The sequence below is a fragment of the Crinia signifera genome, chromosome 2 (genome assembly GCF_055691185.1).
Source record: "Crinia signifera chromosome 2, ASM5569118v1, whole genome shotgun sequence".
Lineage (NCBI taxonomy): Eukaryota > Metazoa > Chordata > Amphibia > Anura > Myobatrachidae > Crinia > Crinia signifera.
In genome coordinates this window covers 73,236,373-73,248,900 of record NC_139218.1, presented here as the reverse complement: position 1 = coordinate 73,248,900, position 12,528 = coordinate 73,236,373, and the positions used below count along the sequence as shown (strand labels likewise).

Sequence of the window (12,528 nt, the reverse complement as noted above, 5' to 3'; positions counted from 1 at the left end):
TCACATCACTCCCTCACCTTTTACCTCTCTCCCATTCTCTCTCCAACACTTTTACTGACGCACCCCTCCCTCTCTTGCTCCTTCCCTTTGTCTGACACCCTCTCACACCTCTCTTATTCCCTCTTTTTCCATGAAACTCACTCTCTCCCTCCTTCTACCGCCTCTTTCTTGTTCGCTGTCCCTTTCCCCGACACCCTCTTTTTCTCTCGCTCCACTCACTCTTTCTTCTGCCCCCCTAAAAGGCATTGTAGTGACAGTAGTGGGGTATAGCTCAAAAGCCTAGTATGTGGCGGAACCTAGAAACAGTGGAGTAGGACCCCAACTTTATAAAAGGAGGGGTCCACAGGTCCATCATTGTCATGTCGACATTTTGAAACTGTCGACTTAATACATGTCAAAAATAGGGTGTTCACCTATTACCTGTACACCGAGGCACTGTAGATTATTTACACCACACCCGATCAGCCTATGCTGGTAAATAAAATAAAAAAGTCTTATTGCCGTAAGGTATATGACTTGTTTTTGATGTGGCTGCCGAGCCTGGCAAGTGGCATGACTGACATGTGTGGGCGAGATGAACACAAAAACAAAGCAAATGAAAACTTGTTAACATCCGGTCTGTATGTGTTGTCCTCACAACTTACACATAGTCATTGCTTTTTCATTATAACAGAAGCCCCAACGTGCTTAGTATTTCTACAAGACAGACTGTTATGTAAATAGCTCTTTATGACTTCTGTTCATCCTAATGGGGACTGCTAAACATGAAATCCTTTTTTGCATACCATAATGCAAATGACAAAATATTTATGTATGTGTTTCCTGAAAGTGGCAAATGCCATTAAATCCCAGCAGGATGTTGTGCTTATTTGTAAAATGTTATGAATAATTTGCATAAAATACTATTTTTGTTGTGCCATTGAAATCGACAACAGGGATTTAAGCCCATATAAGCACCATGGCCCTTATTCAGATCTGATCGCAGTACAAATTTGTTCTCAAAATGGGCCAAACCATGTGCACTGCAGGTGGGGCAGATGTAACATGTGCAGATAGAGTTACATTTGGATGGGGTGTGTTGAAACTGAAATCTAAATTGCAGTGTAAAAATAATGCAGCCAGTATTTACCCTGCACAGAAACAAAATAACTCACCCAAATGTAACTCTCTATATATATGTTACATCTGCCCCACCTGCAGTGCCCATGGTTTTGCCCATTTTGAGAACAAATTTGTAACGGCGATCAGATCTGAATAAGGGCCCATGTCATTTACATGTTTTCTCTTTCAATGGTCCTGGTGACACAGCTCAACACTGGGATGTAGGAGGGTCCGAAGGAGCCAGGCACCTATCCTAAAGTTTTAGAGGGTAGGCTCCTCCCCTACTGCATCCCTGGACTCTTCAGTTCGTGTTAGGTGCCCACTGGAGTGGGTGCTATTCTAAAGGGCTGCAGGAGCAGCCGAAGAATTAGAGTAGTTAGGGGATTTTTATTATTTTATTAACTTTTACCCTAGCTAGGTAGGCACAGTGTGAGGATTCTCATAGTGAATCCTCACACTGCTTGCGCAGCAGGAGCTGACAGAAGCGCGTCCTGTCAGCTCACTGTGCACAGGGGAGACACTGTCTGGTCTCCCTGTGCAGCGCTTATAGCCTTTTCTAAAAGGCTGCCTGGGCTCCGGAGTACCCTGAAACCGGCTCCACGTTTAGGTGGGGATCATGGGGGACAGGCGCTCCGTGATGGCGGCGGCCATTTTATGCGGAGCTTACACGCTGAGCTCCTAGATGAGAGGACAGCAGCGTTGTGACAGGCATGTTCCAAGTGATCCCCATTTGAGGGGGAGACACTGGAACTAGGAAATCCTACCTAAGGAGCGGCTTGCTGGGGGTGGTTGGCGCCAAAAGGTCACGGACCCCGCAGCAGCAGGGACCTGTGGTCTCTTCCTTCACTCTGACTTTGGCGCCTTTCAGAACGCTTGCAGCGGAGCTGAGCTGGCTTACTGATCCTGGCAGAGTGACTTGGATTTCCTGGGCATCGCTTCCCCGCAGTTGAAACCAACAGACAGATAAGTGACTGGGTGCATTGCTCTGTATAAACGCTTGTACATTGTTTGCACTGTGTATACTGATAGATATACATTTATCACTTGCATCATGTCTGAGCATCAGGCTGTGGTTTTGGGGGAGGGAGCCCTTAGTGCACTGAGCGCGTGCAATGTTTGCACACAAAAGTTTGTCCCTGAGCAGATGGCCAAGGGGGGCTTATGTATTACTTGCGCTGATGTGAGACCCATGGGCAGTGATCCCCATAGGGCAGAGCAGATGGAACCTGCGTGGGCCAGGGCCCTAGGCAGGTCAGTAAACGCTTTGGTGCAGCTTTTGGACAGGCAGAGTGATGGGCTGGTAGAATCACAGAGACCTATGCCATCATCTCAGCAGTCGTCTGGCTCCTTGCCTCTTACCCAGGCAGATCCTGCACTGATCCAGGTGATGCAGGATACTGCAAAAGGGATTAACAGGTTCAGTGAAATGCTGGACAAAATGGATGATGTGGCAGGGACCCCTAGAAGGTCTTATGCTTTAACTACTGTGGTAGATGAAGAGGAAGGAGAGTATACTGACATCCCCTGGGATCAGGGTGATGATTTGGAAGAGAACTCTGCTGCTGGTATAGATGATCTCATTGTAGCTGTGAAGCAGGCTTTAAAGCTGACTGTGGAGGATAAGACTCCTGTTAAAGGTGTTTTTAAGCGACAGCGGAAGGAGGCTGTTACTTTTCCTTCAGATGAGGGGTTACAGGAATTGTTAGAAGGGGCTTGGAAAACTCCTGATAAGAGGCTTCAGATGCCTAAACGATTCCTTAGTCTGTACCCCATGCCAGAGTCTCATGCGGAGCTCTGGGAAAAGGTCCCAGTTGTGGACGCTTCAGTGGCACGTTTGTCCAAGGCTACTGTATTACCAGTACAAGGCGGTGCAGCTTTTAAAGATTCTGTGGATAAAAAGCTGGAGGGAAACCTCAAAGCTATATTTGAAGGGGTGGGGTTTACCTTACGACCCCTTATTGCTTCAGCCTGGGTTTCTAAGGCCATGATAGAGTGGGCTGGTGAATTATGCACCATGCTGCAGGCTGACCCTGGTGCATTACTGCTTGCAGAAAAGATTAAGGCAGCGGCAGAATATGCAGTTGAAGCAGAGGAGGAAGCTATTAAAATGGCAACCAGAGTGTCCACAGTCTCCATTAATGCCAGGAGAGTGCTTTGGCTTAAAGCCTGGGAAGCAGACAATGAGTCCAAGAAGGCTCTGGAAACATTAGCCTTCAAAGGAAAGGTACTCTTTGGTACCGAATTAGAGGAGATTATAAAACAGGCCACAGGCGGCAAAAGTACATTCCTGCCGGCCTCCTCAGCAAAGCAGACGTCCAGATTTTCTGCTTTTAAGCCGTCCTTTCGGCCCTCCCCTAGAGGTGGTGCGTCCTTTCGAGGACAGTCTTTCAGGGGAAGGTTTCAGTCCTCTAGAGGCAAGACACAAAAGTCAAAATTTGGCTCTTTTCACAAGAAGCCTGCCAATAAAGGAGAGGACAAACCCTCTGCATGACTGTCAGGGGCTTCGCCCGACAGTGACAAAAGTGGGGGGGCGTCTCACACTCTTCAGGGACGCTTGGGCTTCTCTAGGCCAGGATGCCTGGGTGTTAGATATTATAACACAGGGTTACAAAATCCCTTTCAGAGGGCCACCTCCGAAGAGGTTCATTCCCACATCCTTACCAAAGGAGGCACGGCTGCGTACAGCTCTTGTGAGAGCAGCACACTCCCTTTTGGAAAAAGGGGTGGTTACATTAGTCCCCAAGACAGAGTGGAAGAAAGGCTTTTACTCCACGCTGTTCCTGGTGCCCAAACCAGACGGGTCTTTCAGACCAATACTAAATTTGAAGTCTCTAAATGTTCATTTATGGGTAGACCATTTCAAAATGGAGTCCCTACGGTCAGTACTCCTGAGTCTGGACCAGGGAGAATTTTTGGCGTCCATGGATGTCCAGGACGCATATCTGCACGTCCCTATACACCCGGAGCATCAGACCTTGTTGAGGTTTGCCATAGGAGACCTGCATTTACAATTCCGGGCGTTACCCTTTGGGCTAGCAACCGCGCCAAGGGTATTCACAAAGATAATGTCAGTGATGGCGGCGGTGCTGAGGCTCAGGGGAATCACAGTAATACCCTATTTGGACGATCTCCTGTTCAAAGCGGAGTCAGCAGCCATGCTGCAGAGTCACTTGGCAGAGGCCATCAGTTTTTTGCAGGCTCACGGCTGGATTTTAAATTTGCAAAAATCTCAGTTGGTACCGTCACAAAGACTCCAATTCTTGGGAGTCATACTGGACACCCATCTTCATCGGGTTTTCCTCCCGGAGATAAAGGCCAGGGATCTGGTCACCCTAGTCCAGGAGATTCTCAGGGCTCAGAGCATTTCAGTATGGAGGTGCCTCAAGCTCCTGGGGAAAATGGTGGCGTCATTCGAGACGCTTCAATTTGCCAGGTTCCACTCTCGGAGGTTTCAATGGAACATTTTGTCAGCCTGGTCAGGAAACACTTTGACCATGAAATCCGAGATGATAGTGCTGTCTTCGGACACTCAGGAATCCTTGAAATGGTGGACAGAAGTAGATTCCCTTCAGTGGGGTCGGTCATTACAGACCTGGGACTGGTTGGTAGTAACTACCGACGCCAGTCTCAGGGGCTGGGGGGCAGTAGTCCTGGATCTCAGGCTTCAGGGCCTGTGGACGGCAGAGGAATCAGCGTTACCAATCAACATCTTGGAGCTGAGAGCTGTCTGGAAAGTGATTTCCTTGGCGGGAGACAGGTTACAGAACCTCCCTTTGAGGATTCAGACCGACAATGCCACAGCTGTGGCGTATCTGAATCACCAGGGAGGTACACGCAGCAAATTGGCCATGTGGGAGGTGTCCAGAATCTTCCTATGGGCGGAACAGAATGTTCCAGCTGTATCGGCTATATTCATTCCAGGAATAGAGAACATAGAAGCCGACTTCCTGAGCAGGGAGGAGCTCAAGGAAGGGGAATGGAGCTTACACCCTCAGGTGTTTCACCAGATCACCTCGATGTGGGGAATCCCGGATGTGGACCTGATGGCATCCAGGGTCAACCGTCAAGTGCCCAGGTTCTATGCCAGAACGAGGGATCCACTGGCGGAGGCAGTGGATGCCATGACTATTCACTGGCAGGGAGATCTCCTTTATGCATTCCCACCAGTACCAATGTTACCGAGACTTCTGAAGAAAATACAGGGGCAGAAGGTTCCAGTGATCTTAGTGGCCCCAGATTGGCCAAGGAGGTCCTGGTACTCGAGGCTTCAGAGGTTGTCTGTGGACTCATGGCGTCTACCTCTGAGACCAGACCTTCTAAGACAAGGCCCATTCAATCACCTGGATTCCGATCGATTGATTTTGACGGCCTGGCTATTGAAACCACCATTTTGAAAAGGAAAGGGTTTTCTGAGGCAGTAGTACAGACGATGATAAAAGCCAGAAAAGCTGTATCTTCGGCAAATTATTATAGAGTCTGGAAGACTTACATTCGATGGTGTGAGAGAAGAAAGGCTCATACATCTCATTTTAAGCTATCAAGAATGATGGAATTTTTACAAGATGGTTTTTCATCGGGGCTAAGCCTTCAGTCACTGAAGGTGCAGATTTCGGCCTTGTCCATCTATTTCCAGAAAAAGATAGCCATTTTGCCGGAAATTCAAACCTATTTACAAGGAGTATCCAGGTTGAAACCTCCATACAAGCAACCAGTAGCACCTTGGGATCTATCACTGGTTTTGGAATGCCTTCAGAAGGCACCATTTGAACCTTTAAGGTCGGCTGATTTTAAGTTTCTCACGTGGAAGCTAGTGTTTTTGTTAGCAGTAGCATCTGCTAAAAGAGTTTCAGAGTTGGGAGCCTTGTCATGTAAATCTCCCTTCTTAATTTTTCATGATGACAGGGCTGTTTTGAGAACAGTGCCTCAGTTTTTACCGAAGGTGGTATCTACCTTCCATTTAAATCAGGAGATAGTTCTACCTGTGTTTCAACCCCCAGAGGGTTCTAAGAAAAGGGACAAGTTGAGAACTTTGGATGTTGTGCGTGCTTTACGCATATATGTGGACAGAATGAAGAGTGTCAGGAAAACTGACACATTGTTGGTATTGTATGACGTACACAAAATTGGTTGGCCTGCATCTAAGCAGACTATTGCTAGGTGGTTGCGGTCTGTGATAGCCTTTGCATACACCAAGGTGGGTAGACCGGTACCGGCCAAAATAAATGCGCATACCACCAGGTCAGTCGCCACCTCTTGGGCGGTTCGACATGGGGCCACAGCTGAGCAGGTTTGCAGAGCTGCCACTTGGTCATCTGTTCACACATTTGCCAAATTCTATAGATTCCATGAGTTCGCGTCGGAGGACGCATCATTCGGGCGAGCAGTGCTGAGAGCTGCAGACCTGAGCGTACCCTCCCAAAGGACCGGCTCTGGAACGTCCCAGTGTTGAGCTGTGTCACCAGGACCATTGAAAGAGAAAAAGGGATTTTTGTAAGAACTTACCGTTCGAATCCCTTTCTCTGATATGGTCCTGGTGACACAGCGATCCCTCCCTTACGCTCAGTAAGTATGCCAGAAGTTTCATGATGTTCATGTTAAAATGGTTAAAAGTTAACAGTTTCTGTTATAAAATGTGCATATAATATGTGCAGGCGTTTGTACTGAGTTAATGTATTCCAGTGGCTTTGAAAGATGAACTGAAGAGTCCAGGGATGCAGTAGGGGAGGAGCCTACCCTCTAAAACTTTAGGATAGGTGCCTGGCTCCTTCGGACCCTCCTACATCCCAGTGTTGAGCTGTGTCACCAGGACCATATCAGAGAAAGGGATTCGAACGGTAAGTTCTTACAAAAATCCCTTTTTATGTATTTATTGAAAATGAGATGTGCACTAAATATGCAATGTGGAATTCCCCTGAGACGAGCCGCCGTTTAGAAGGTACTCACCACCTCTGATCTTATTTTGCCATAGAATTTATCATTTCTTCCATGGACAGCTATGGCAGTCAAATAATCAGCTGTTGTCAATGCAAGAAGTGTAAGAAAAGGAGATGAACCAGAGAAACCTCATACAAGATGTCGATGTTTTTGTTCTGTGTTAAATCAACTTCTCCATGAGCTGTGAAATGTGGAAGACATAAATTAGATTGCTTTTTGTACATGTTTCCTAAAATGTGATTTTATTTTATTTTTTATTATTACAATTATAGCTTGTCTGAAAGCAATGGCACAGGCTTTTATTATTTCCTCAAGTCTTTTTCTGGTTTTTATTAATTTAGGTTGTTTCATGGGTCGGGATGCACTAAACAAAAAATGCGGTAAAGCACCACAGCCGGTGCTTCACCACAGGGGGCTACGCCAGCTTTAGCTGATTCTGTGCCTGATTCTGATTCACTCCACAAGAAAACTTCTTCTTTAACCCCTTCAGTGGTGTTTTTTATTGTTAGGGAGCGCTTCCCACTGGGCGAGTTTTTTCTGGGGAGCGCTCCCTAAAAAAAAACCACCGCTGTCTCGACGGGTCCGGGCAGCGCCGCGGAATCGCCAATCAGCCGCTGCACGGCGCCCCGTCCCTACATGCGGGGACCCATCCTAAGCCGGCGCCGCAGGCTGTAATGCAACAGCCGGGTGGCGGGGTGAGCCGGGGGCGCAGCGGAGGAGAGGGAGCCAGGCAGCGATGAACTCGGCAGCGGTGCCCGGCGCTTATCACTGGCAATCCCGAGAATTTTCCGGGCTTGCCAGCCTGGGCATTAAGGCATAGCCCGAAAAATTCTCGGGATTACCAGTGAAGGGGTTAATGGACAAAACCATGTGCACTGAAGGTGGAGCAGATGTAACTTGTGCAGAGAGAGTTAAATTTGGGTGAGTTATTTTGTTTCTGTGCAGGGTAAATACTGGCTGCTTTATTTTTACACTGCAATATAGATATCAGTTTGAAGTACAAACCCCGCCCAAATCACGTTACTGCTCATCATACCGATATTACTCACGATGTGCACACAATCTGTCACACAACCCATCAATATTGTGCTGATCATCCAGACATTGTTCAGGTGTATGGTCAGCTGTTCTCTCTTCCTGTTGTACTATTCCAGGCATTCCCAACCATGGTCCTCAAGGCACACAAACAGTGCAGGTTTTGTAGATATCCAGGCTTGAGGTGCCCACACACTAGAACGATTTTTTGGCTGATTTCCGATAAATCGGCTGATATATCGTATGATGTTTACCGATAATCGGTCAAAAATCGTCCGATTTTGGTCCGATGCACGCTCCCGTGGATCTTTAGCTGAATCTTCTGATCTTACGTGCTGCACAAAAGATCAGAAGATTTAACAAAAGATCCATAGGAACGCACAAGGGATCTTAAGAAAAATCTTTGGTAAAGATGTGCGCTTGCCTGAAATCTTTTGTCCAGGACAGGCAAAAGATTTGAAGGCTAATTTATGCGCACCTCTTATGATCGCAGATCTTTCTAGTGTGTGGGCACCTTTTAATTAGTATCTGAGAGATTCTGATTAAACCATCTGTGCTGAAGCCTGGATATCACTAAAACCTGCACTATTGGTGTGCCTTGAGGACTGTGGTTGGGAATGCCTGTACTTTTTTGTTTTTGTTAGAAGTCTAAAACAATTGCTTCCTCTTGTATTACATCTGGCATTATCTGCACATGTTCATGAAAGGTCTCTTATCTTAGTAATTCTTCCTCTATAACATAATCTCCTTTCAAATATTGCTAATACTATTGATGGCTTTTTATCTTCTCCACATCCTGGTAAAGTATATATACTCAGGTCTCTGAGGCCACCCTGATGCTAAATAAATATAGATTAACAAATCGCTGAAATTAGACTGTGTCCTCATCTACTCATTCCAAATAATAAACTAGATTAAAGTGTACTTTGTGATTTAATTATATAGGCTATTTACTTGGAAAGGTTACTAGTACGGTGCCTCATCAAGATGTGCACTGAAAGAAATTGGATGCTACGTGCTTTGTATCTATAACCAAATATATTGATTTGTGGGGGGCCCATGTAGGCATTTTAGATTAAAACCGCTTGTTAGCTCGTACGTAAAAATCCACCCTGATTCCTTCAGAATTACCACGATATTCTAGTTCCTACATCTGAGAGCTGTGTCAGTGCGTGCCTGTGTTCAGCCCACACAACCATCTGATCCATCCAGTATGCCCCTCCTCGTGTGCCGCCAGGTTAGACACTGAAACACTCGTGACTCAATTGGGTGGATGGGAAAAATAGTCCGCCTGCTTTATTCCACCGCCCTGGATTAGAAATGGCATTGTAGGTGCAGCCACTAAGTGTCAGGACACGTATCTCAAATTGGAACAGTCCTGACCAAATTGTGAGGTAGGCCCCATGTGATCCACCAGTGATCTGTCCACACCTTCCGAGCAGCCTTGGAGATTGTATTGAGTTGATTGTTGACTCCCTAATGAAATAGCATTTAACACTTTCCTCAGAGAAGAGGCCACGTAGTACAACCTGTGGCTAACTGAATTATGCTTATGCATGAACAGAACAGTTTTGTTGTACTTTATTATTATGTTATTAACTACTATTCTAATACTGCTTTCACACTGCCAAAACGTTTTAAAAAACGGTATTTTTAAACAGTATTTAAAACGGTTCTGAGCCTTCACATTGCAGTAGATTACCGTTTTAAATACCGTTTAAGTACCATTCACATCAGTCAACCCGTTTAATCCCCTGAACACGTTTCAAGGCGGATTACAGGTCTGTAATCTGTTGTTTTTACTAAATACCGTTTCAGAGCCATTCTCACTGCATAAAAAATGGCTCTGAAACGTGTAGGACTCTGCTTTTTAAACGTTTTGAAATACCGGTTATCTTTAACCGGTAAATCAACTCTGGCACTTTTCCACTGCAACCTTAAACGTTTTGAAGTGAGAAAAAAACGGCAATATACCGTTTAACAAGTGCGGTGTGAAAGGGGTATAAATGGAGATCATAAACTGTGTTGATACTTAAAAGATGTAATTGCATTGTTTTTAATACATTTTTTTTGCTTGTTTTGTTTGCAGTTTCTGATGAACATCTATTAGGGTGAGTGTGTTGCATTGATATGTTGTACTGTTGTAGTTTATTTAGAAAGTAGCTTTCAGGATGTTAAGTGACCTGATTCTGACCTATTACCTAATAGACTACAATTTATGTAATAAGCTTCAGTTGTTTGCACTTACAAGGTGTGTATAATCCCCTCGCTCATTGCCAAGCTTGATGTGTTCCTTTTTATTTTTAGCTAAATACTTGTTTAGTATTATAGTAAAGTATGAACCAAATGGGGAGCTAGATTCAAATGCTTGCAAAACACACCATCGCCTTTGGGTTTCCCAATAAGAAGAAAACTCTCATTTTAGAGTTGCAAAGTGGGGATGTGGCTTGAAGAATAGACCAAACGTAGATAAGTAATTGGTCGACAGGGTCAAAAGGTTGACATGCAAATGATCTACACAGTAAATGTTGACACTTTTATTGTTATTAAAATCATAACCCTCCCCTTAGTGCCTAACCCTAATCGCCCCTTCTGTAGCCTAACCCTTTAACAAGTGCCTAAACCTGACCGTACCCTCTTGGCAGCTTAACTCTAATCCTAATTAAATAAAACCATGTGTTGGCCTTTTCTGTGTCGACCTTTTGGGCAACTTTTTGACAATATTGACCTAAAACCATATTGACTATTTAACTGTCAGCATTTTGACACCAATGAACAGAGAACCACTTGGCTGGGGTAGAAATCAGAGATACCCCACTACTGGACTTGCCTGGGGGGAGGGAAACCGCTGAAGTCAGTGGGTTGGAGAAAATAGAATCATGAGTGTACAAATCCATGGGTTGGGGAGTATAGACTTGTATGGGCTTTTTGAAATACCAGAAGATAAACAATATTCCAGCTTTGCTTATAGAGATTGGCAGGAGCCTGGGCCTGATAATGGCTGCAGGCAGGTGAGATCCTAATTGATTAGGATGGAGCTGTAGCAAACCTTCCAAAGAGGAGAGGTGGTGAAGTTGTCCATTATAATAAGATAGATAGAATCGGACTGAATGCAGAGTGCACTTTATAAATGATAGGTAGAAGCTGATTGGTTGCAATAGGCAACTTCTTCATTTGTCGCCTTTGGTTTAGATTCCTTTCCCGTTTCTTAAAAAAAACAAAAAACATAATACTGTAATACCGCTTTCACACTGCCTAAACGTTTTAAAAAGCGGTATTTTGAAACAGTATTTTAAACGGGTCTGAGCCTTCACATTGCAGTAGATGACTGTTTTAAATACCATTTACATCAGTTAACCCGTTTAATCCCCTGAACATGTTTCAAGGCAGCCAGCCTATCACAGGTCTGTAGTATGTTGTTTTTACTAAATAACGTTTCAGAGCCATTCTCACTGCATAAAAAACGGCTCTGAAACGTGTAGGACTCTGCTTTTTAAACGTTTTGAAATACCGGCTATCTTTAACCGATAAATCAACTCTGGCACTTTTCCACTGCATGGTGCTTTCCTACTGTAGCCTTAAACGTTTAAAAATGTAAAAAAACCCGGCAATATACCGTTTAACAAGTGCTGTGTGAAAGGGGTATAAGTAAATGAGCAGTTTCTTGTTGTAAGTGTTGACTGTGCACTCTTGCCTATTATCTTTAGCTAGTTTTGCCACAGAGTCACACACCACCTTCATGTATCACCAACAGAATGACTTCATGCTTATGCTGCTCCTCTACAATGCCTTCCATTGCTTCTACCCTATCAATTTTTTTTTATAAACCTTTTTGCTGAGATGTTATACGTGTCAAATCACATGAGCTTAGGGGTAATTCGGACCTGATTGCGCGGCTGCAAATTGGCAAAGCAGTCCAATTATTGACATACTGCGCATGCATACAACTCGTAGTACACGTGTGCGAGGCCATCCTGCAATGAAGTCCTGCTACCTTTTCTATTTGCACGCCATTTGCAAGATGATCGACAGGAAGTAGGCTCCGGGGTGGAAACTGGACCACTGGAAAGTGGGAGTGCTGAGAAAAACCAGGCATGCCTAGAAGAATATGGTGTGATGCACAAAAAGCGCTAACCCTCACTTAGTGATTTCTAGTATTAGTGACACAATTTTCAGTGATATAAAATTACAATGATGTAATAAAAGTGGTATTTGTCAACACTCCAGAGTATATACTGTGGCAGCAAAAGTTTTCAAATCGGCCTAATTTCCATAGGTCCCAAGTAAAATGTCTGTTAGGTGGTAAAACTTCTGCGCCTTCAATGTTGACAAGTAAGATGTTTTGTGCCTAGAAGAATGCTAGGTGTGCCTGAGCGTTTTAGGGGAGGGTGTGTGATGTCAGCTTTAGGCCAGATATGCCTTTTTCCATCATAACGCTGAGTAAGTCTCTGGCTAATC

The 12,528-nt window shown here is 44.9% G+C and overlaps 1 protein-coding gene across 2 annotated transcripts in view; it reads left to right on the top strand.

The window, feature by feature from the left end:
* ZSWIM7 (zinc finger SWIM-type containing 7) overlaps positions 1-12,528 on the top strand; it is a 184,796-nt gene that overhangs the window by 89,882 nt on the left and 82,386 nt on the right. For both annotated transcript variants that reach the window (XM_083172386.1, XM_083172387.1), the window contains exon 3: positions 10,160-10,181. In XM_083172386.1, coding sequence (XP_083028512.1) covers positions 10,160-10,181 — 22 coding nt within the window. The remainder of the gene's footprint in view (positions 1-10,159; positions 10,182-12,528) is intronic.